Source organism: Sus scrofa, chromosome 6 (assembly GCF_000003025.6).
Source record: "Sus scrofa isolate TJ Tabasco breed Duroc chromosome 6, Sscrofa11.1, whole genome shotgun sequence".
NCBI classification, from domain to species: Eukaryota; Metazoa; Chordata; class Mammalia; order Artiodactyla; family Suidae; genus Sus; species Sus scrofa.
In genome coordinates this window covers 29405772-29430888 of record NC_010448.4, presented here as the reverse complement: position 1 = coordinate 29430888, position 25117 = coordinate 29405772, and the positions used below count along the sequence as shown (strand labels likewise).

The 25117-nt window shown below is 54.2% G+C and overlaps 2 protein-coding genes across 4 annotated transcripts in view; one reads left to right on the top strand and one right to left on the bottom strand.

The window, feature by feature from the left end:
* Positions 1-14315, top strand: part of GNAO1 (G protein subunit alpha o1) — a 176301-nt gene extending 161986 nt beyond the window's left edge. The window contains exons 8-10 of one of the 3 annotated variants that reach the window (XM_021097094.1): positions 1800-9020; positions 11867-12082; positions 13062-14315. In XM_021097094.1, the coding sequence (XP_020952753.1) occupies positions 1800-1987 (188 nt within the window). In that variant the 3' untranslated portion in view covers positions 1988-9020; positions 11867-12082; positions 13062-14315. Of the gene's footprint in view, positions 1-1799; positions 9021-11866 lie in introns of all 3 variants that reach the window. The other 2 variants (XM_021097095.1, XM_021097097.1) reach the window with 2 other exon arrangements.
* AMFR (autocrine motility factor receptor) overlaps positions 13089-25117 on the bottom strand; it is a 50989-nt gene continuing 38960 nt past the window's right edge. Inside the window, 6 exon segments of the mRNA XM_021097092.1 lie at positions 13089-13885; positions 14956-18850; positions 19643-19827; positions 21242-21288; positions 21291-21324; positions 22926-23060. Coding sequence (XP_020952751.1) covers positions 18703-18850; positions 19643-19827; positions 21242-21288; positions 21291-21324; positions 22926-23060 — 549 coding nt within the window. The 3' untranslated portion in view covers positions 13089-13885; positions 14956-18702.

The following is a 25117-nucleotide window of genomic DNA, read 5'->3' as shown; positions in this document are numbered from 1 at the left end:
GGCATCCCCAGGCTCATGTCCCCACTCTGCCACTCACAGCAGGTCATGTAACTTCTCGGAGCGTCAGTTTTCACATCTGTGAGATGAGGATAATCACTGTGATTATCCAGCCCTCCCTCCCAGAGCTGCCAGGAGGACAAAGTGAGCTCAAGAACCTAGAGAGCTTAGCATGGCAGCTGGTGCTTAGTAAGTGCTCACTAAACATTTGCTGTTACTCTTATAACTGGGATTATAACTCAAAAATATCATGACAGCACCTCCCACACGGGTAGTTATAGGATTCAAATGGCCTGTTGGATGTGAGAGAGCTTCACAAGCAGGAGCGACCAGGGCCGTCTGCGGAGGGTTCTGAGGATGCTGAAGGCCACCTCTGTTAACATTGCCGCGGGTTTACCTGACGGTGGGTGGGTGATGGAGGCAGCCTGACCAGGGCCCCCAGCAGGCAGCAGGGTGGCTAGAATAGCCCAGGTACCTGCTGGCTCTTTAGGATGGCCAGCGCCTGGTCAGAGAGGTGAGTGGAGGCAGAAGTGGGCCTCCTCAGCCCAAGCAGCACCCCCGGCCTAGAGAGCACAAAGGCAGAGTCCCAGCAAGGTGGGCCTGCTGGGGGTGACTCCAGACTGAGCCCCAGTTCCCCCAGAGTGGACATGGGGCTACACTTGAAGCCAGACGAGTGTCCCCCTTCCTCTAGAAGAGGATGACTGCCCAGAGGCCAGGACCCCAAGCAGCATGCAGCCAGAGGTGGGCCGGGCTCAACCTCCCCCACACTCACCAGTCAGCCTCCTTTTAGGTGTACATAAAGTGTGGGTCTGTGGGTCCTGCTGTAGGTGACCTGGGGTGTAGCCCATGGGGCAGCAGAAGCAGCGTGAGGCAGTTTGCCAAGGCTGATGTGCTCCCAAGGACACACTCCCTCATCTCCAGCTCACATTTAGGAAAGAGCTGTGGCCTGGTAGACCCTCAAGGCCAGGCCTGCTGGCCTGCACCCCTGTGTCGAGGAGCTGCAGCCATGCTCATCCTGGGCCTCCAGTTTGCACAGGAGTCACCCCAGCTTAGTGCCATAGCTGTGAAGTTCAGCTCCCCTCTTCCTCCCTCAGTGTGTTGTGGCAGCTGGGCCTGGGCCCGTGCCTAGACTCCTGAAGCCCAGGGAAGCCTCAGGGCACAGCCAGGAGTCCCGTTCTGTTCCTTCCCAAACTGCCTCTGCCTGGCCTTACCCGGGACAGAGCAATATGGCAGCAAGGAAGGCAGCAAGTCAGCAGCCAGACAGTTCCTAAACCCTGGGTGGTGAATAGGAGAACAGGAGGGCTGGAGGTGAGGTGGAGGAGGAGGGCAGGGGGTTGAGAGGGAGGAGGCCAGGGCGGCTCACAGGTGCCACACAGTTTCCATACACCTTGCCCAGCAGTGGCCAAGGGAGGTGGCATCTCTGCCTGCCCTGCAGGGCATGCGTCAGCCAGGGGCTGGCACAGACATCTTTGGGCAGGACCCACAGGAAGAGAGAACACTTGTATCAGGAGCCCTTAGATGCACTGTAAAAGGAAACAGGAGTCCTGACGCTGCTGAGGCCTAGTGAGGTGAGGTTTGCTTTCTCGTTCCCTTCATTGCTTTTAAAGTGGATGTGGTCCACTGACCTATTTCCTGACCCATGACTGATGGAGCTGAGCTGTCGAGTGTTTGGCACCCCATTAGTTTTCTCCCGAAAGGCTGTCCCTGAGAGGCCCCCAGTGTCTGCTCCCCAGCCCGTGGCCTGACCAGTCCCCCAGCGGGGGCCTCACCTCACCAGCTCCCAAACTTGGTCTCTCCCGCAGGCCCCAGCACCTTCACGGAGGCCGTGGCGTATATCCAGGCCCAGTACGAGAGCAGGAACAAGTCTGCCCACAAGGAGGTCTACACCCACGTCACTTGTGCCACCGACACCAACAACATCCAGTTTGTCTTTGACGCGGTGACGGACGTCATCATCGCCAAAAACCTTCGGGGCTGTGGCCTCTACTGAGCCCTGGCCTCACCGCCCAGCCGCCCGCTGCCCTGCCCGGCCCGCTGCCCCACCCCTGCCCTGGAACCAGAGCTCCGCCACTTCCCGACCATTCTCTGCACTTGACAGAAGCACCGGTAGCGGGCACCGAGGGGGAGGAGGAGGCACCCTCCACAGCTGCCCCCGCCCCTGACACCAGAACGCGTGGTAACAGGGATGGCGGGGGGCCAAGTGCCCGCGCCGTGCCAAGATTGGGGGCTCACTGCCTTTGGGCCGCTCGCTGGCCTCTGCTTCGCCGCTGGGTGTTTTCCGGGGACGAGGGGTGTGGGGGCCAAGGCTGCCATCCAGCCCAGAACGGGTGCGCGCTCTTCATGTGGTGACGCATGCTTGAAGTCCCAGTGTTTCCTGTCTTCTGAGGTTGTGCAGGTGTTGGGGGTGGCCCTGGGGCAGGGTGCTGCAGGGCTGGGGCAGTGGGACTGCTCAGCTTTTCTTGGGTCAGCTCCGTCACCCAAAGCCAGGGTGGGACCAGGTCACCGACTGTGTGTGGGTCTGGGGCTCAGGCCTTGGCAAGTGCCTCCCTCCTCCCCTTGGGTCTCAGCCCCTGGACACAAGCCCGTCCTCCTCTGGGCCTTCCTCCCTTTCAAGCTCCTGGGCCTTCCCAGTGCCTCCTGGGGAACCCGCATCCCTGACTCCTCACAGGTGTGGAAATGCTTCTGAGACTTCTCGCCAAAGCATGTGGCAGGTGGTAGGAGGGATCAGGTCCCTGGTGTCTGAACAGAGGTGGCAAAGGAGGCGGGAGGCTGTGGGGGAGCAGAAACCTAGCAGAAGTGGCTCCTCTGTTGACTGGGATGGAGGCCTCGTGCCCAGTCTTTGCAGCCCCAAAGGTGACCTGTCTACTTCTCCCATCACCCGGGTCTCTGGCGGCTGCTCTGGAATGTAAACAGATATGCTTTTCCTTCCTGAATGTACAGTGAACGCAGTGGAAACCAGCAGGGGCAGCAGGGGGCCTTTGGACTGTTCTGTAGTCAGGGAAGCCCAGGGGAGGTGTGGACACAGGCCCTGTAGCCAGTGTCCCAGCTTCTTTGTCTTGGTGAAGTAACCAGGGAGTTTGCCGCAGCTCTTGGGGTCCTGCCAGCACCCCTAGGGCGGAGGAGGGTAGTTGGACGGGCCCACCAACTGGAATATGTGCTGTGAGGGGCGCAGCCTGGCTCAAATACACACCCAGTCCCCTCTTCTGGACAGAGTCCTCGGGCCCCTTGGCAGGACATTGCTGCAGAAATCCCTGAGCAGAAAAGGGTGGGGTAGCTCTTCCTGGTGACCCAGGCCCTGGCTGGCCTCAGGAAATGAGCACTCCTCTCTCTTATACCTGATGCCACCAGCCAACACCCCAGGCAGACCATGTGTGCTTGGGATGGCAGGCTCTGGCTGGCACACGGGGAGCCAGAGGTGCCATGGGAGGAGAGGGGCTGCCCTTTGGGAGCCTCAGGCTCCCTCCTCAAGGCCCTGCTCCTCCAGCCTCCACTTCGCGCTATCCTCAGTCCTGGGCCAGGCAGGACCCCTGGACTCCCAGCACAGCTCCTAACTGCCCTGTGGCCAGGAGCAGCCTCGTGCTAGCAGACCCAGAGCTCCGGGGGGCTGTACGGGAGACCCGTGGCACCTTCCCTAGTGCCAAATGCCTGCAGGGACTGACCCCTGGTCTGGCTCTCTTGCTGCTGCTCTTGGCCTTGTGGGAGGTCATGAGGCAGCCAGGCGGCAGGAGCCACCCCACCAACCCAAGTCCACTTTCATCTTGTTTGCCTTGTTGTGTGCTGTGCCTCATACCAGGGGCTGGGTCATGGCAGGGACAGGCCCCTGGAGCCAGTTGCCTCAATGTCCTGCGTGGGCTGCTGGGGCCAGTCAGGCCATATCGCCCAACACTGAAGGCAGAGCAGTTATTCCTGGCACCACCACCCTGGGTGTGGTCAGGTGTGCCCTTAACTTTGTCCTCTGACCCCAGTCTCAAGAGAAGGGATGCTGGCCAAGTCCCACCTCTTGGGCCGTCGCCCTGCAGGTGGGAGTCATCGGCTGTCCAGGCAGCCTGCAGGCACGAGGACCCTGGGTCCTGGCCTGCTCTCTCGGCAGCGTTCCATGGCTGGGGAGTGGGTGCCTGGGGCCTCCTGCCCTTCTGGCCCCTGGGCGGCCTTTTCTCTCTTAGATGCTCTGCTATATTCAGCTTCTTATGCTGTTCTTGCCCTCTGACCTGGCCCACCCAGGGGAGTCCTCGGCTGTCTGGTAGAAGCCCCCAAGGAGCCAGTTCCCATCCAGAGTAAGCCTCCCTCCCTGTCCACTGCGTCTCCATCCACATCATCACTGGTGGCTCCACCGTGGGGAGAGACAGCTGAGGTGGCAGATGAGTTTTGGCTCCGTCGTGGGGGTGAGTGTAGGGGAGGTGTTTTGAGTGACCAGACATGGTTGGGTCTCTTATCGACAGTCGCCACGTGTGTGCCCCAAAGGGGACATGCTTCAACCCTCTGAATGGCTCTAGTTTATCAGGCCAAAGGGGAAACTGATTTCTAGGAGGGGCACCTTTGCCAAACCCTTGAAAATTACGCCTGCCGCCTCGATGCCTGTGGGCAAGTTCTCTGCTGCACCAACCCGCCCTCACCAGAGCCAGGTCTTGACCTTCCCACCAAGAACCCATAGAGGCCCCTGGCACTCTGCCCTGACTGGGCGGGGACAGTGCCTGCAGCCTAAGGCAGGGCTCCGTTGAGCCTGAGGCCTCTGGCCTGAGGAAGGCATAGGGTCTGCCCCAACCCTGAGCACACAGCATAGCTCAGGGCCTCTCGCCAATAGCTTTGACCCTCTGGTCCCATGGCCACCTTCCATGGGGCCCAAGTGCCTGGTGCCCTGGCCCTTTCTCTCCCCTGAGAGCCTGAGGGCCCTTAGCCACATGCCCCTACCATGGGGCAGTGGGCCAAGCTCAGCTGGAAAACCACCAGCATATCTGGTGCCAGGAGGCAGCTTGGCTTCCCAGCCTCTCCCCCAAGTCCAGCTCCACTGATGGGGACTGGAGCCACCCTGCCCTCCACGACTGCCCAGGACCCCACAGATGCCCTCCCTCCCCAGAGCCCCTTAAGCGGGCTCACAGAGAAGACCCAGGGCAGCACACCCCAGCCTTTCCCTCCTGCCAGGTTGAGTCCCCACTGCTCCCTCAACGCATGGACAGTTTATGCCCTGGTGGGCGAGTTTGCAGGCACTCTTCCTGCCTCCCCTGGCTTCCCTTGGTCTGACTTGGCACACTCTTTGGCCCTCTTGGTGAGTAAACCCACTGCAACCCGGGCCTCAAGTCTCTTCTCTCCAGATCACGTAGTGGCCTGCCCGGCTCCCTTTTTGAGAAGTCTGGTGCACAAGGCCTCTTCGGGCTGCCTCTGCTTTACCCTGAGCCTTCTGGAAGCCTCTGGGCGCAATCTAGCAGTTCTTAGGAACTGAGGCTCAAGGCTCCGGCTCCTTGGCCTCGAAAGATTCGGTCCAGGGTGCCAAAGGCCAGCATCCCCCAGACAGCCCCCCAATGTCAACCCACAAGCCTGCAGAGTGAAGGATCCCAGCAGCCTAGAGAGTGAGGCAGGGCTCAAGAGCAGACCAGGAATGGTCCAGTGCATGCTGCTGGACCCCGCTCCCCGCCCCAGGAAGGCGAATCCTGACCGCTCTTGCCCAGGAGCATAGTGGGGCCTTCCCATGGGGGCCCCAGACCCCACCCCAACCAGACGAAGACCCTGTCAAGAGGGTGGGGCTGGTGGGGCAGAAGAGGTCCAGTGTGCCCAGACCACCAGCCTGAGCCCACAGCCCTTTTCAGCAGAGCCAGCAGCTGAGATGCAACCCTTCTCGCATGGCCCATCCTTTCCTCGCCACCCTGGGCACCCTCACCCCCCGTTCCTGCTGCCTCCCTGAGCAGCCAGACCCTTTCCCTCCTGGTCTCTGCCTTGGCCCCTGCATCGTTGGTGCCCCCTGCCTCCTCCCACTGGCTGTGGCGGCCTGCTCCCCTCCTTAGCAAACCTCCTCTCTAGATGCAGTGGTCCCACCTCCCAACCCCGCTGCCGCCGCCGCCACCACCACCCACCCCATATTAACTAATTTTGTAAGACAACTGACTCCTTGGTTTAATAAATCCCTAGTCATTGTAATAATTTATTGGCTGCCGTAATGTATTTATTAGTCACCTACCATTAATAAAAAGTGCCAGCTTTTTCTAGTGTGAGTGTGGTGTGTTGTGTTAGTGCCCCTGCATAACAGACATCCTGGGGCCAGACTGCAGGCTGCCTGGTGGACGGGGCACGGGCCACCTGGACAGAAGGATTCTGGATGACTGGGATTGCCAAGAGGGCGGAGGCCGGTCTGACCCGTCCAGCGTGCTTGGTGGGGGGTGGGGCGGCAGCCAGGCCACCGGCAGTGCTCTGCTGGGGCCCAGGGTGACAGTGGGCTGTCGGTGCTGTCGGCTGGCTTTGACCCCTGGCTTTTGTTTTCTCAAACGTGACTGCTCCCATTTTGAGTGTGTTCTGGCAACTGTGTTCACTGGGGAAGCGTGTAAGGACAAGCTGGGCTCTTGGCTTCTTGGTGATGGGCTCTGGTGGGTTCGGAGGGATGGCACTCAGGCCTGCGGGCCACGGGGGCATGTCTCTGCACCGGCGCCTCCCCTCCCACTGCCCTCCCTGCATCCCCAGGCTCACTCCAGCACCCTCCCCAAGGGAGCAGGTCTGGCTGCGTGCAGCTCTGCCTCACCCCAAACCCCTCCCCTGCTCTGTGCCGCTCGGACCAGGACCTTTTCCTGTGTGTGCGTTTTCTCTCACAATTAGACTGTGAGCTCTTGAAGAGCAGGAGCCTGTGGCTAGTGGTTCCTACAGCCCTGCAGGGCTGGTACTGGTGGGAAGCGTGGAATTCTGGAACCAGGGCAGCTGGCATGGATTGTCCCTTCAGACCTAAGCTCGGTGGCTTCCAGACTCTCAGCCCAGCCCACCGCACATGCCTAATGGGCACAGTCTCCATTCTGAGTTCAGGCCATCCTGGTGGCCACTTCTGGTCCTGGGAGTGCCCTGGGCATATGTCTCCACTGCGTCCCCTAGTGTCTGTGGATCAAGTGGAGCGAGTTGGGCAGTAAGCTGGGGTCTTGGCTCTGGCTGCGGGCTTCCAGCTCTTGGTCGAGCAGCTATGGGACGAGGAGATGCTGTGTGGCGGTGAGGCTTTTCCTACTGAATCCTTGGCTGTCAGACAGCTCTGCTCTGCTCCCAGGTAGCCCTGGGAGCCTGGGTCTTCTCAGCCAGGTTCCCAGGAAACCTCCACCCGCCCTTTTCTGAACTGGCTCCACTGAGATGGCACCAGGCAGAAGTGTCTTGCGCCTCCCTGAGTGTGACCATGCAGTGACCAACCAGCAGAATTGGGGGAGGACTGAGAATGGAACTGACTGGTTGAGGCTAGGAGGGTAATAAGCTCAGAGGAGTTGGTGCAGCAGAGTGAAAGGGCAATGCAGTTTGCTATGGATCCCAGAGGGCGTAGAACCGTGTGGTGGTCTAGGGACCCCTAAGGGGCAGCTGAGCACCCAGGCTGCCCCTCCCCCAGGTGGCCTTGGCTGTAAGAACAAAGGTTTGGCACTGATACACTTTCCCAGTCACCAGCATGACAATGCAGTCATGGAGGAGCAGACTGAACACTTGTGGAGCTGGCCTGATAATTTATTCCTTTAAAGCCCATGCGCTGCTCACGCTGGCTGGAGAAGCCCATTGCGCTGCAGGAGCTCTGGTCTGGCTCAGAGCCGGGTACAGGTCTCTGCTCCTCCCAGTGCCTGCCCTGTCACCCCTCACGGGTTATAAAGGACTTGGAAGGTTAAACGACACGGGGCAGGTGAAGAGCGGGCACTGGGGCTCTGTGACTGGTGGTGGTCACTTCCCCTTCCTTCTGCTCCTGCTCAGGTGGAGGGAGACAAGTGACAGAGGTTTACTCAGCCCCACCGCTGGCTCGTGCTCCTCTTAGGGGGTAACACCCAGTGATGCCCGTGCCACTTCTCTGTGTTTTTCTGCCGTGTGCTTCAGTCTTCTTACCCCTGAGGGAGCACGTAGCCTGGAATTACCCACAGAGCTTGGCCTGGGGTGAACAAGTTCCCAGGGCTAGGCCAGGGTTTCTGGGAGACATGAACTGCTCCTCCTTCCCCCAGAGGGGCATTTCACGAGGGAGCCACCTTCCCGTGCAGAAAAGGGTTCGTTCACAGAGAACCAGGTTGCCCACGTTCCTGTGCCTGGCTTCCTGCAGTAGAATTAGCCATCCCTGCCCAGGGCAGAAGGCCATCCTTCTGGGATCCTGCTTGACTTGGAGGGCCCATCCGTATACACTCATTTGCACTCCTGTGTGCAAAGCAGTTCTCCATGTCTGCAGGGTTTAAAAGTCCCCACACAGCCGGACGTGGTTGAGTCTGACCCAGCCGGAGGGAGGATGGCCAGTGCCCCAGGCACTCCTGCAGGCAGCCCCCAGTGCAGCCCCCGAGGATGGGGGCAGGAGCCTGGCGTGACCTCCCCTCAGACCACCACTCCCAGAGGACACCCCCACCCATAGGGTGGGCCCAAGAGGAAAGGTCTGGACGGGAAGGGCCAAAGCCCAACTCTCAGGCTCCCGGCCAGCACCCCAGTGCACATGCACACATGTTCGGGGAGACCCTCCCTTGGCTGGGGACTCTGACAGCCTGATCCCCCTGTCCTCAGCCTCAGTCTTCGCCTTTGGCCCTGAGACGGGGGCCATGGGGGCCAGGAGCCCCACCTCAGCTGCCAAGTAGCTCAATTCCTCCCTCTCCAGCCTAACTGTCATCTTCTCTTTCTCTGTCTCCCTGTCTGTCCCTCTCACTGTCTGTCTGGCTCTCTCCCTCCCCGCCTGGGGCTGCAGAACCGCATGCACGAGTCTCTCATGCTCTTCGACTCCATCTGTAACAACAAGTTCTTCATCGATACCTCCATCATTCTCTTCCTCAACAAGAAAGATCTCTTTGGTGAGAAGATCAAGAAGTCACCTCTGACCATCTGCTTTCCTGAGTACACAGGTGGGTGTTGCAGCCCTGCCCGGGACCTGTGTCTCCCCTGCAGGCTCTGGGAACAGGCAGGGGGCAGAGGAAGAGGCCACAGCGTGACCCAGTCTGGCCCTTCCCGGGGCGTCGCCCTGGGCCTGGTGGCAAATGAACCCTCCTGAGCCGTGTGTGTTGTAACCAGATGACTCGGGTGGGATCAGGAGGCAGGACAGGACCAGTTTCCCTTTCCCCTTGCATTCCTGGTCTCCTGCCTCCCCAGCAGCCCCCCTCAGCCCCTGCCCCGCTTCTGAACCACACAGCACCTTTGGCAGGACTAGAAAGGGTGGACATGTGCCCAGTGAGTGTGGCCTGGGCTGCCTGTGGGCTCCGCCTGCTTGCTCTGCTCCCTGCTTTGGTAGCGGGACGTGCTGCGCCTCCACGCCGCGGCCCCACCTGTGCCCAGCAGATGGTTCCACCCCTGCCAGTCGGGCCTGTGCTCCCCTTCCCCCTGCATCATGCTTGTTTCTTCCCCCTCTTCCTCCACCCCTGGGCTTTTTCCCAGATCAAACCACTGCAACTCTCTGCAGGCCTCCTCCATCCTGCCTGCTCTTCCACCTTCTCTGGGGGTGTTTTCTTCCCATCTGGCTCCAGGAGAATGTGTCACAGCCCCAGGGTGAAGCTGTCTGTGGTAGCTTGGGGAGGCTGGCTGCTGAAGGATAGCCTGGCTCTGGCTGCCGCTAGAGACTAATAGGAGGCCAGAGCCCAGCCCTAGTTCCTCTGGGGACTGGGAAGCTTCGAGAAGCCCCTGAGGTGGCAGGAGAGGGTGTGTCCTAGGTGGATACCACTGGAACCCACTCCCTGACAGCCCCAGTGAGAGATCAGGCTTAGGCTCGGCTCCCAGGGTCCCCAAACCCAGCCAGATTCCAGAAGAGGTGGATGCTGGCCCTTCCACCCTCCCCACCGGGGGTGGGGGAGTCTGCCCTCGCCCAGGGTTCAAAGGAGGGCAGGCTCTCAGGGCCGACGGATGTCAGGGGCGCAGGCCCCAGCAGGCAGGCAGGCTGAAGCCCCTTCTGGAGCCAGACTCTGCAACTTTGGGCAAGTTCCTAGCCTGTGCCTGGTTTTTCATCTGCGCACCACGGTAGACAATAGTGCCCACTGCTTGGGGCTGAAGGGATGAATGGAGAGAACAGTGCCTGGTGCCAGGTCTGCATCACCGCTGCCATCCCGGTTGTTTGTACCACCCAGAGGATGGAAGCCAAGGCTGGGGGACTGGCCATGGAGAGGGTGCCGTATGCAGGGTGAGCGAGTCCAGGTGGGCCTGGGCCAGGTGGGAAGGGCCTTGCCTGTGGGTGGCGCTGGGCTGTAGCCCCTCTCGGCAGCCACCTCTCTGGCCTCAGCAAAAATCTTTGGGGACCAATTCGGGTCTTTGGAAAGTTGTGACCAGCTGGAGCTCAGCAGTCCCAAGCCCAGCAGACCCTCTCAAACCAGTGCCACCCTCCGGGGGGCAGGCCTGGCCCTTGGTCCCTAGGGACCTGGCCAGAGGAGGAGTCAGTCTCACTGCCATGCGGTGTGGGCACTGGATGCATCCAGAGAAAGTCGGTCTGAATTTGGGAAACATTTAAGTTCTTCAGGGCTTCAGAGGGATCCAGTTTGAGTTCATACAACATGATGGATGACAAGTAGTCGCCAGTGTGGCAGTTCTGTGAAGGCTAAAGCCTGTGGGGACAGAACAAGAGCTGGGATGTGCAGGTGGTGGTCGGGCTGTCCAGGGGGCTCAAGGGACCACAGGCTGTGTAAGGGTGTGGACTCAGTCCACAGTCACTCTCAGGCACTTTTCACCTTCATGGTGCCCTGTCTGGGCGCCCTCTGGACAGGAAGCTGCTTCATTGGGTCCATTTTGGGGCTGTGTCTAGTCTGCCAGCTGCCACCAACTTAATGGCTTCACTGTCTTGATGGCCGGCAGTGGGGGTGAGGAGGCTCTGCCCTGTGGGCTGTCCAGAGCTGGTCTCCGCCCTGACCCCCATCCCTCACCCGCCCCCCACACCCCTTACTTGCTGATCTGACTGCAGACGCCTTCCAGTCGCCCCAGCCCCAGCCTCTCACACCCAGCAGCTGAAAAATGGGGCAGTGGGCAGGAGGAGGGGTCACCCCACACCCTTAATGTGAGATTTATCGCTTCCGTGCAGGCCAGATCCTAGTGGCTCTGAGGAAAATGGGGCGACTTCCTTTGATGGGCTTTCAGAGAGTTGTATGTTGGTCCATGTTTTATGGTAATTAATCAAATCTACAGGATAGAGCTCGTTGGGTAAACTGTCCTTAACTCACCCAGCCAGGAGCAAGGGAACATCCCAGGAATTGTGGGGGCAGTGGGGCCCCAGCTGGTATTATACCCACTGTTGGCCCCTTAAACCTCCCGCCTGAGGCTACCAATGCCCGACCCTGGCCTCCCACCCAAGAACGGCGACTGCTTAGAGACGGTCCCAGCCCTGCCAGGTGGCTTCTCATTAAAAGGGGGCACCCAGGAAGGGGTGCAGGCTCTATGCACCGCGTGCCCAGGGCCACCAGCCTGCCAGGAACTCTTCCATCAAACTTCACTGCCTCGGTCTAGACGAGGGCCGAGTGCTGTGGACGGCCGACCTGGCCCGCCTCGGTGCGCTCATCTAGAAAGGGATGGGCTGTGGCTCCCGGGGAGAGTCCATGGGAACGTAGAGGGACGCACCTGGGCAAGTCAGAAGCCCGGCGGACGCTCAGTGCACGTGGTTTTTAATGTAAGACGGGACTCCGCCTTGGAGAAGCGCCCCACGGCCGCCTCCACCGTTGAGGCCACGGCTGGCGACCCCAGCCCTCACCAGGGCCTCCCCTGTTCTGCTGTGTCATTTCAGGCCCCAACACCTATGAAGATGCCGCCGCCTACATCCAAACACAATTTGAAAGCAAAAACCGCTCGCCCAACAAAGAAATTTATTGTCACATGACTTGTGCCACAGACACGAATAACATCCAGGTGGTGTTCGACGCCGTCACCGACATCATCATTGCCAACAACCTCCGGGGCTGCGGCTTGTACTGACCTCTTGTCCTGTATAGCAACCTATTTGGTAATGATTCCAGCACTCACAGAAAAGCTTGCGTAAACACACACACACACACACACACACACCCTACTAACAAATGCAAGTTGGCAAATAAACTTTAAAAAGGCATAACGAACCTTATATTATAGACAAATATATATTACATTTTTAGTTTGTACTAGAAGGAGCTTCAGACAGAACTGACTACCATTCCATTCATCATCAAGGTTTTCCCGGGACAGTACGAAAGCATCCACTTGTGTGCTTGCACGCTTTCACACACATACTCATACAACATCCCCTTTGGGAGTCTCTTGTTTTAAGAACAGCCACGTGGTTTCACTCTCTAAGACCATTTCTGTGGGGGGGGGGAGGCAAGGAAAGGCCTGGCCCCAGTCCAGCCCACTCCTCTGCCTCCACCTGCACACTCAGGTGTGTCCTACTCTTGTGCAAATTCCAAAACCCTGTAGAAAATGGCCAAGACCCTCAAGCATCACCCTGCCCTATACTCCCAATAACAGAAAAATTAAGGACACATCTTTCTCAGATGGTGGTGGTTGTTAATTTCAAGTATTTAGAAGAATCATTGCTCTGACCCATCCACTGTCTCCTGAGTTTTCTTTTTTCATGTCTACAAGGCAAGAATCAGAAAAGGGAGACTAGGTCTGCTTTCTATGAGCAGCTGAGGGAAGGGGCCGTGCAAACCATGGCTCAAGGTCACCTGCAGAGTTGCCACCAGCTCTCTAAGGGCAGGAGAAAGAAGAGGAGGCATGTGGCCAAGGGGAGGGCTCATCTTCAGACCTGGCTGGGTCAGGGCCCTAGAGGGTGAGGCCTCCCACGGGGCCAGGACTAGGCTCCCTGGGTTCCCGACTCCCACTGTGATGCTGCCCCCATCTTGCCCCACCCAACATTACTCAACACGTTGGAGGGGTTCAGGTTGGTTGGTTTGTGGTTTAAATCAAGGAAAATGGTCAGACCGGACCCCTTATCTCTCTCTCTACAGACTGCTTCACGGACTCTCTGCTGTTGACGTTGATCTCCTGGTAGCATGACCTTTTGGCCTTTGTAAGACACACAGCCTTTCTGTATCAAGCCCCTGTCTAACCTACGACCCAGAGTGACTGACGGCTGTGTATTTCTGTAGAATGCTGTAGAATCCGGTTTTAGTTGAGTCTTTACATTTAGAATTTGAAAGGAAAAGAAGAACATTTCTCATGTGCTTTGTAGCTTAAAAAAAAAACAAAAAACAAAAGGAAAAAGGAAAACTCACCATCTCATCCATCTTTCTTTTCTTTTTTGAAGAAACGTACGTACACTCATGCATCCGTGCCCTCCCCATCCCACCTGCAGAGGTGCCGCCTGTCCGCACGGGGGCGCTGGTCCCCACAGCGGCCCAGGCCCCACTTTCCAGATGCGGCCTCACCGCCCACAGCCCTCCCCCAACCCAGACCCACAGCCCTGAGCCCCTCCAACCACACGCTCGCTCCAGGTTTGTATAGAAAAAGCACAGCTCTCACTGGCCAGTAGCTGCCCCCAAAAGAATACAGAACATATATATAAATAGAGCCCTATAGAAAACAGTTTCCCCCCAACCCCTTTCTACAGTTACTTTCTCATTTTTTTCCAGTTGTTTTAGTTTTTCTTTGTCCTGATAAGAACTATGTATTACATACCAGGTCAGCTTTCAGTCTTTGGGAACCGGGTTGTGGTTTACCCCCTGCTGACATTTCGCTTCTCCGTCTCTCAGATGGATGTGTGCGCACCCCTCCACCTTTTCCTTTGTTTCAGTGACCTGTGTTCGCTCTTTCTCATGTGGGGATGTTTGTGCTGCAGATACAAACAAAAATTTTTAAATACCACAAGATGGGAAAAAAAAAAAAAAAAAGATGGAATGTAGTGTTTACATGAAAGCCACAGTTCTCATGATCAGCCCACTGTCATTTCTACTTTGACTAGTATCAAACCCCAAACCTCTTCACGGTTTCACTTTTAAGACTTAATATTTGCTGAAGACCAGTCACAGCCATTTCAGATAAAGAGGCAAAAAGACAAAACACAAAAAATTTAAAATGCAGAAAAATAAAAAAACTTGGAAAAAAAAAAAGGAAAAAAAAAAAAAAAAAGAAGCCCACGGGTCTTTCTAAGCCTTTCTATTCCCAATCGGTGAGGTTTCTGTGATATCTTACACACTGCCAGTCTACTTCTCTGACTAATGGAAAATTCATGTGTAGCTCAATAAAGAGAATGTTTGTCTGTATTCCTGAGTCTCACGCTCGGGCTTCATTCTGACAGGAAAGGGAAGGAGGGATCTGACTGGGCCACAGCACAGACACTGGGAGGCTGGTGGGCAGGGCTCTAGGTGCTGGATAAGGAACCCTCCCCAGGACCTGGCCTGCGTCATTCCCGCCCCATGCTGCCAGCAAGGGGAGCCTGCTGAGCGCAGCCACCTGGGAACAGGGTGGGCAGAGGAATGGGCTGCACCTGCCCACAGATGCCCTCCTCCTCCCAGCTCTGGCATCTTCTGTCAGCTGGCTTGGTTTGTTTTCCAGGGTGGAATTGAGGACTGGAAAGCGGGGGAGGCCAGTAATCCCACATGCCCCATGCTGATACAGGATCCTCCACAGCAGAATGGCCCTGGCCTTCTGCACGCAGGGGTCACAGGCACTCACTTGGACATCTTCAGAAGCTTCCCCCGTTGGGCCTGGATGCCAAGAAGTCCCCTGCAGGCCACATACACACACATAGGGCAACAGAGATCAGCCCAGCCTGGTGCCCCAAGTCTGGTTCCCTATTCCCTCAAGTGATGGGTCTCACTACCTCTCCACTGGGTTGCCAGGTGTTGGCTGCAGCTACCTGCAAATTACTTGAGACTGGGACCTGGAGGGAACACAGCTCACCCAAATCCTTGCATCATGTCCCTGGATTGCTTAGCCAAGCAGTCAGGTGCTCCATCCTGTCACCTGGGAGACGGCAGGGCTCAGTGAGATCAGTTAATCGGAATCCTCTGCAGACACTTAGAGCCCAAGGAGGCCTCTCCTGGGCAATTCCTGTGGACTTTCGAATCTAGTGAGGATGGAAAGTAGGAGTTCATACAGCTGCAGAGACCATGGACTAGCAAGAGGCTGGTCCCCGCTGCTGTTACCAAGAACAGATCCACACCCTCCTCAGCTGTGACAAGCCTGCTGAGCTAGCTAACGGGGCCTGCCTCTCACCCAGCGCTTTTCCTACCAGCTTCCCCCTGCCCCAGCTTATCTGCAGAGGGAGGCTCACAACCATCTCTGCCGACGGGAAAACTGCCCTCCTAGCCAGAGCTTGACATCATGATGCTGGCTGAGGGGGAGCAGGGGGGATGCAGAGGCAGGGTGAAGAACACGACTTGCACATGTATGCACATGAATTTCTCTAAAAATGTGCCCTATGGGAGTTCCTGCCATGGCTCAGCAGAAACGAACCTGGCTAGTGTCCATGAGGATGCAGGCTCGATCCCTGGCCTCAGTGGGTTAAGGATCCGGTGTTGCTACACCTGACGTAGGTCGCAGACACGGCTCAGATCTGGCGTTGCAGTGGCTGTGGTGTAGGCTAGCAGGTGCAGCTCTGATTCGACCTCTAGCCTGGGAACTTCCATATGGTGAGGCTGCATCCCTAAAAAGACAAAAAAAAAAAAAAAAAAGAAAGTCCTACAATAAAAGTGTTCTTTCCCAACTTGCACATGAATTTTATAAATAAAAACAACAGAAGTTTGTCTTTTCCTTAAAAGGGAATCAGGTAGTTCCCACTATGGCTCAGTGGAAATGAACCCGACTATTATCCATTAGGACCCAGGTTCGATCACTGGCCTCGCTCAGTGAGTTAAGGATCCGGGGTTGCCATGACCTCAGATACCAGGTTGCAGACACGGCTTGGCTCGGATTCCACGTCGCTGTGGCTATGGCGTAGGCCAGCAGCTGCAGCTCCGATTCGACCTCTAGCCTGGGAATTTCCATATGCCACAAGTGTGGCCCTAAAAAAGCAAAAAAAAAAAAAAACAAGAAGCATTCTGTTGGGAAAGGATACAGGGAATGACCAACTAGACAAGATGTGGAGGGGCAGAGCCTGTGCATCATGGTTTCTAGAACCTCCATAAGCAACTAACATGCAGTCAGGTTCAGAACCATTTTTAACAAAAAGCAAGGGTGATGAGATGGAGGCTTCCAGGTGACAAGAGCCTTCAGGGCTGGAAGCCAGGCAGGCACAGGTTCCTGGACCAGTTCGGCAGCGGGGCCGTGGCTCCTTCTGCATGTGAGGCCCCATTGCGGCAGAGCTCAGCTTCCTCTCCTGTGGTGGGGAAGGTCTGTGTCTGCTGCCTAAAGATAAAAGAGCACATCGTCTACACAGCTCAAGTGGGAAAGCCAGTCCAAGTGGCCACCTGGGCACCCAGGATTGATGTCAATCCAAGTAAAACATCCACAAGGACCATCAGTTTCTTCACGACATAAAAGTCCTCAAAATTAGGGAATGTGTCAGAACCGAGAACCCAAGAGGTCAAGGGGCAAAAGCAAATGGAGGGAGTAACAGAGATGACTTCCAAAGAGCCCAAAGGGGGCAAGGGCACCTCCACGACCATGCACAATACCCGGCATGCCTCCATCTACAGGCCTGAACCAGCAGCCTGGCTTTCGCTCCAGGCTGCCTTCCTGGAGACAGCACAGTGAGCAGCCCATGGGGCAGGACCGCCCTCAAAATGCCAGGACTCTGATCTAGCCTCGTGCCCTTGACATCTGTCCCAGAAGCCCCCAGTGTCAACAGCCAAGAGACAGTATATATCGAGTGCCCAGAATCCTGTACTATCCAGCTGTCAGAGCTAAAGGTGGACGTAGGTCAATTTTAAAGGCATGTCTTCAATCACTGTCACACTGCTATATTCCAATGTCTCAGGTCCTTCTAAATTGATTCCAAAACATTTTCGCTTTTCACACGTCTGCAACATAAGAACACATGGCATCGATGTCATCTTTAAACGTGGAAAACATGCAAAGGATGAGGATGGAAAAACCCTCTAACCAAAATGGAACACAGAAAATCAAAATGGGATCTAACTTCTACACCTTGGGAAAAAAACTGCCTTAGTTCCCAGCCACACACAACACACTAGGAGAGTTTGCCTTTTATTATTATTATTGTTTTACAATAAAAACAAATAGCTATGCTCTCAGCAAAACAAATTTTAAAAAGAAAAAAAAAAATCACAGAAATTTACTAACAGCATTTCAAGATAAGGCTTTTGAAAGATTTATTGAAATAAATTACCTCATCCTAAACATTTACTCATCACTCTATCTTCAATTACTTCTCAACAGTCTAAAAACTTTGTTATGTAAAATACATTTAACTTTGCAAATAATTTTAGATAATACTGGATTCTTCCCAAAAAGACTACCATAAAACTATGCTTTCAAACATTAAAAAAAAAACTTAATCCAATAGGACATAAAACTCAACTATGTAACCTATGATTGCGTGTTTCAAATCCTTGACGTTGGATATGTCAAGGATTTGAAAAAGTTCAGACCTGGTTCTGCTCCAAGGCAGGTGGACTCATCATCTTACCTTTGTATGTTGAATTAAACCAACAGGAACAAAGTTATGAAAATGAGGGCTCTAGGGAAGAAAGATTCAAAAGGTATCTTTTATTTCTTCAATAAAGCCCCCTAAAATTTACTCTCCCTTCTTATAAGGCCCACACTTTCAAACACACAGCCTTTGGCATTGCCCGATTTACGTGACCAAGGAATTAAAACCATGAACTAAAGCTTGCTGCGTAACCCTTTCAATGCTGACCTTCCCCATGTTGGGGGCGGGGGCGGTGGTGGCAATGAGGTGCAGAGAGGAGAGGCCACACCGGGTGTACTCTATGCTGGGGAGCACCAGCATTAACGGAAATGAAGCCAGCTTTGGATCAGGGGCTCAGAAATTCAGTCCCGGATGTACTGCACATAACAGGTCACCCCCTCACACTCTGTCCCTGGGCTTTCCCCTCTTCTGCTCCAGGTATCAAACTAAACACAGCTTTTCCAAGATGCCCCGTCGGTCCAGGAGTCCAAGAGCCTGTAGGTCTGGCCTCTGTGACATTCCGAATGCCTCCTCACTAAGAACAGCAGTCTGACAACAGAAATTACACAGTGGTGTGAAGTCGGGCCCAGGCTCTACATCTCTACGCTGCTTTTTATGGATCCTTCCCCCACCCACCCCCTGCCAGCCTCCCCGATCCTCCCACCACCCCAAACACAGACACTTTCTGCCAAATTTGGAGCTAAAGACACCAGCATTTGTTGTGATTTCTGCATAAACCAGTCATAGAAGCTGCCTGCTTCAGGGCCTCCGGTTGCCCACTTTCTCTCGATCCTCTCCCACCCCTAGCAAGTCCAGTCAATGCAGAAGAGATCACGCCTAGGGTTAAAATGTGCGGTGTTTCTAAAGGGAAGAGAAACGTCACATAGAAAGTATTACAAAAAAGGATTAAATTTGTCAGCTGTCCAAACACTATTAAGACCACATGCTTTATACAGCGGCAATGCAGTCAAGCCCACGTCTTCGAACAGCAGGCAGAACTGGGGACAGGCCTCTTGGGTGGGCGCGCAGCTCAGGAGGAGGCAGCTGAGGAAGTGCTAGGACGTCTGCTGCTTCTGGAGTCTCCGTTCCGCGGCGGCAGCCAGCATCCTTCGGCGCAGCGTCACAGGATCAGAGGTCGCGCCTTCCGAGGGGAGGGGGCTCTCCGAGGCCGAGTCATCCTCAGAACTTCTGTTCAAGAAACGCCTACCAAAAAAAAGGGATCGCGTGAGGGAGGAGGGAAAGGGGAGCGCTGGAGCACGCATGCGGAAACATACACGTGTCTCTAATCATTGCCCTGGCATGAAGCTGTCCCTCAGTGCCACCCGGGGACACTATCCCTGAACGGAGGAGCAGAAGTTCTCTGCACAAGGACCCCCGCCCCCCCAACTACAGGCAGCTGTCCAGCTCCCCCCTCCCCACTTGCCACCCAGCATGAAGCCCCCCATCACAAGGCCTGTGCTGGGCACCAAACTCACCCACGGGAACAAGAGTTTAAGAACAAACACTCCCTGCTCTGGCCGCACCTGCCCGGGGTGGTGGAGTGGGGCTGTGCACAGACGCAGGTCTGCACTGCGAGGCTGGAGGCACACAGAGTGGCCATGACAGAGGCCTCAGGAGCTGGATGCCAGGCCTGTGTCAACTTCTCAGTCTCCGTTTCCTCAGCTTTAAATCTGTCCAATGGGTGTAATTAACATGCTCCCTTTTAAGTTCAGCGAATCAGAGTAAGTCCTATAAAGGGTCTAGAAAATGCTGGCATGTTAAGTGCCATCTAAGTGAGTGTGGCCGAGGCGTCCACAGGAGACGACCAGCAGCAGTGGCTAGAGGCTACCAACTGGGCTCAGTGCCACCAGATCCTCTGGTTTTTCAACAGAGGTTTGAAATCTGAATTTTTAGGCGACATGTGATAGTTTGTCCATGTTGGCATCTGTGACAAGGGCCTTCGGGCCCTGGGTTTTAACCCGAGGTTCACACAGCAGGAGCTGGAGAAGTGCTCACCTCCGAGCTTGCTGCAGGAGGTCATCCTTACGCTGCACCAACATGCGCTGCCTCTCGTCGGCAGACTTGGAGAAGCGGCTCCCGCGGGCCTCGAAGTCCTCACCCTCACTGGGCTCCGCCTCCAGCTCGCTGAAGTCCAACGCCTCCTCCAGCCGAGGACTGAGGTCCAGCGGCACACGCTCCGTCTGGACACGAGGAGCAAGGGGTGGCCGTGAGCACAGGCTACCTTGCTAATCGGATTCCCCACCTGACCAGAGCACCGCCAACGGTGCTCTTCTGGACCCAAAAGGAGGCACGCTGCCAGGCAGGGAACCACGAGCACATAGGTAAGGGCAGACGAGGGGTCCGGGAGGGCAGGACCTGACTCTCACTGCACGTTCAACATCAGGGAACAAGGAAATGCTTACGACTATGGAAAACAAAGCACCTCAAAACTGTACTCTTGGAGAATACAGTTAACTGCTAATTTGCACTCTGGGAATTTTCTGTTCAATGCTATTTACTGCTCTAAATTTTTAACAAGTCCTCACACTTACTACACAAATTTTATACCCCTAGTTAACTCTGAAAACAGGCAGATAGAAAGGGTAAATTCTAGGTTATCTTTTTACAAACAGATATAAGATCATGTGGTTACTTGTGTGGCAGGATACAATAAGAAGACTCTCTGTTTTGGCTGTAGCTGTGAAGGCTAAGGCAAGGCCCAGGAGTCCCCAGAGGCTTAGGCAGGTGCCCAGCCATCTGTGCTGCTCCTGTGCCAGACCCAGACCCAAGCTGGCCAGGGTCAGCCCAGCCCACCTCCAGGGAACAGCAGAATTGAGGAGCAAGAGGCTGAGAGGCTGATATTTAAGAGTTCTTCAAAAGAGTTCTGACTGACTCTGGCAGAGAAGGTAGCGCCATCCTCAGACCCCAGCCCGTGTGTGGGAAGCCCCAGTCGTCAAACAAGGAAATACAAAGATAGGACTGTTGGGTTTTTGGATTTTTTTTTTTTTTTCCCGTCTCTTAAAGTTTCTAGAAACAATGGTAATTGATTAAGCAAATGGAAATTACAGAAAAGAGACATGAACTGGAATCTCCAGGCTGTGGGGTTGGGGGTACCTCTGCCCTAGAAACCAGGAGGGGAGTTGATTTTGCATGGGGGCAGCAACCCCAGGTCACCCAGAGTGGATATCTTGGCAAATTTGGTTCCCAAGGTAACTACCCTTCCCCATGCAGAGGGTCTCATTTTTGTGAAGTGCATGGAAGTTCCTGCATATGCTGAGCTGGACAAGTGAGGTCTGGAGGAAATCCTGATGATTTCAGCTCTACAGAAAACCCTGATGATTTCAGCTCTACAGAGTGGAGCCCTGTGGGGTGCAGCACTCACCCTGAGTCCTGGGCCCAGCCTCACCCTGCCCTTCTGAGCGCTACCACTCAAGCTCACCGCAGCAGTGCCCAGGGAGAGGGCTGCAGGCCACGCCCCAGCACAGCAAAGTTTGTTAACCTTAGATGCTTAGATGCTAAGATGCCTGATGCACAGACATCAGCACACGATGAGACCATCACCAGGTGGCCCACTGCTCCCCAACCCGCATGCTCTCTCTACCACACAGGCCTTACCTGGGCAGAAGCTTCCCCCTCCTCCTGGTCGCCGTTCGGCCTTTCTGCGGACTGTTCAATGCAGGTCTGATGCTCTCTGACCTCTGAAAGAGAAATGGTACCACACACAGTACAGAGCCATTCTGAACTCAAAGAACAGGCGTGGGGGAACCTGAAGCACAAGGGAGCTACTGTCTAAGCTCGACCAACCCCACAGCATCGAAGAGACAAGAATGCTACTAAGATTAAAGACAAAGGAGCTTGAGACCTAAGTTGGAGAGTTATTAACAACCTCCACACATAATTTCCTTCTCACTAATAGTAACCACACCACAACAAAATGACAACAGCAGATAACACGGACAGAAGGCTGTGTCCGAAAGCCCGACATCACCTCCTAAACATCCTATGGAACAGGTTCTACTGTTCTCACGTGCAGCCAGGCTGAGATCCTGGCCCACACGGCAGACACCTCGGGGCCTGCCCACATCCCGGCAGGTCTCCCCCCTTGGCGCTGGTATTTTGCCACCTGAGGACACACTCCGGCTGCACGAGGCAATTTTGCCCCCTTCGAGGCAGCCCTCAACCAACAACTGATGGGAGCTGGGTGTTTATACACCCTCAGGAGGGACAGTGCATTCTACGCTGGACTCCAGAGGCCCCCAAGGGGCTCAAGCTCTAGCAACAGAGCCCATGATGGTAACCTGCTGGGTAACAAACCCTTTATCCAGCCCACAGCCCCACATGCTGTCTGTGTTGCTGAACACCTCCCAAAGTGACTGCCAGTGCTAGAATCCTTGTCTTAAGGGTCTGCTCCTGGGGAAAACCCAGAGCCAAAAGCCAGGTCAGACAGGTAAAGACTGCCAAGCCACCTCCAACATACCTCAGCCCCCGACTCCCAAGTCCAGGCTCATTCCCTCTTCAGAGATTCTCAAGTTTTAAAATTTTACTAACATGCTTCCATGTTTCTGCATACCAAAGCTGAGTAACTGCTTGGTATATAATTCCCTCATCATATATATATATATGAATATTTTCATTCCTTGGTCCCACCAGAAAGCTTGTCTTTAAAATGTTAATACTTCCTGTACCCATCAAAGAGGTTATATGATGGGCCAGGAAACAGGATCTTTTTAGAAAAAAAAAGTCCAAGCCTCACACAGAGGCTGGGATTATACCCAGCAGAAAGCCACACCAACATGCAAAAGGACAGAGGGCACTATCCCGACAGCCGGGGCTGGCAAACTAGGGCCTGTGGGCCAAGTACTCCTCCTGTTTTTGTAATTAAAGCTTTCCTAGAACATCACCAACACACATTCATTTACACACTCCCATGGCTGCTTAAGTGCTATAAGACAAAACTGAGGCTCTGCAACAGATAATGTATGGCTCACAAAGCCTACATATTTCCATCTGCCCTTTACAGAAAAAGACTGCTGGCCCTTGTCCAAAAGGATCCGATACTGTGACCTCCTGGACTGGCAAGAAAAGGCTGGCAGGGGTTGTCCATCTGCACAAACCATTAGCCAAACACACTTGTCCTTGTCATGATCCAAGCCTCCTGGATGGGTCTGTTCTCAGTCATAATTTGGAAAGTTTGGGAATTCACAGAAACCCTTCATCAAATCATACATGATATTCAGCTGTTAAGTAACTAAAAAGTTAATCTAGAAGATTTAGTAAGTCTTTGTGAAGACAGATTTACCTGCGTGGGAAAAGGTACTTGAATCCGTCCTTCTAAAATGTTGTCTGTTGTTATTTCGACTGAGCGTGTCAGCTGGAGGTCCTGCAGTACGAGGTGGTAGGGAACCTGGGGGAACATTTCTTGAATCTGATGAGCCTACAGGATACAAACACAGAGGCCACAGAAACGTTTGCCCTCCACAGTTAGTCGCTGAGGTCATGGGCTCTGGCAGGCCTGCCTTGGAAACACAAGTAAGGGGCCCGTCTATGCCACAGGTCACCGCCAGACTGCAGTCTTTTATTTTTCCAGGATGCCAAACAGAAAATTTGGGGACAGTATCAACTTCAAATTAAAAAAAGCACAGAAATTCAACTGGATCCCAAGACAGGCTGAACTAGAATATTAGTTTTAAAAGTATTCATTTTAATACACACACACACACACACACACACACACACACACACACACATACATACACACGACCGGTGCACTTTGCTGTACAGTGGAAACTGGCCCAACATTGTAAATCAACTATGATTTTTTTTTTTTAAATCATAAAAAAGTGTTCATTTTAAAGCTCAGTAAAACTCTGGCATTCAAGACACGTTCTCCTTAAAGGTATTATTCCTAGAAGGAACAAACTTCTGATACACACTACATGATGGATGAAATTCAAACACGTTATGTTAAGTGAAAGAAGCTCAACTCCAAAGGCTGTGTACTATGCGATTCCATTTATATGACATTCAAGAATAAGCAAAATTATAGGGACAGAAAACTGGTAAGTGGTTGCTAGAGGCTGGGGTGGGAGAGGAAGTGATGAGAAAGGGGCGTGATGGAATCTGGCAAAGGCGAAAGGGAACTGCTCTCTATCTTCATCCTGGTGGTGGTCACACAACTATGCACATTGGACAAAACTTCAGAGATGGACACTAAAAAAGGTGAACATATTGGATTAAATTATACCTCAACCTCAAAAAAGGATCAGAAAGAATATGAATTCTAATACTGCTCTGGAGTTGTAGTTTTCTTTCTTTTTTTTTTTTTTTTTTCCCCTTTCTTTGGCCACCCCCGTGGCTCATGGAAGTTCCTGGGCCAGGGATGGAATCCCAGCCTGAGCTGCAATCTATGCCACAGCTACAGCAACATCGGATCCTTAACCCACTGTGCTGGGCCGGGGATTGAACAGGAGTGCCTCCGCAGAGACAAGATGGATCATCAACCCACTGGGCCACAGCAGGAATTCCCTGGAGCTGTGGTTTTCAAAGTGTACTCAGAAACATCTTGGAGGCCACCAGGGCTCTAGGGTGGGCCTGTGTACAGGGGGGCGCAGGCACAGATCTTGGCACGCCACCACCCATACTTTCAGCTGAGTTTTAGCTCCAGACTTTTCATACATTACATTTATTTTACAAATGCTCATTTTCAGGGTTTTGTCTGTGGGAAAGTCCCAATGATCAAAAGAAAAAGTGAGGAGGAAAAATATAATTGCTTTGGGGGCACAACAAAGTCTACTGTTGGACTAGTAGGTCCCAAGAAACATGTCGTTATAACCATAGGAAGAGAGGGATGTGTCTCAATGTCAGGCTGTGAAAGAAGACTGGGTGAGACCTGCGCAGAGTGTGCTTAGAGCTGCTGCTGGGGTGGGGAGGGCAGGCCAAGCATGCATGGCAGAAGGACCCACAGCTCCACAGGCCTGGCATCCTCTCACTGTTTCTATGAATGTGAATGGTGCAGGCCTGCAGAAGTTCCCAGGCCAAGAATCAAACCTGCACCACAGGAGGAACCAGAGCCACAGGGGTGACAATGCCAGATCCTTAACCCACTGAGCCACCATGAAAACTTCCATGAGCTGATCATTTTTTAAGTTAGGTGAGGTCAAAGCTGACTGGGCAAGAGTCCAAAACAACCTCCATAATCAGGTAACATCCTTCTCTAGTCTTAAACAGTTCCACCCTTCCCTTCCCAAATAAAGTCCCCGATTTATCTTAGCTGGCCAAAGCCTTTCTCTCAGAAAATCCAGCAAGTTAAATATGAGATCTTCATTTTAAAAATGTATGGTGCCAGTCGATTAACTGTGCTAAAGACAGGCTATTCCAATCCCCCATGAGACGGGGGAAGAACACCAGGGCCTGCCTCAGGATTCTAAGCACAACAACTCCAAGAAGCTAATTCTCGGGAGTTCCCGTCATGGTGCAGTGGTTAACGAATCT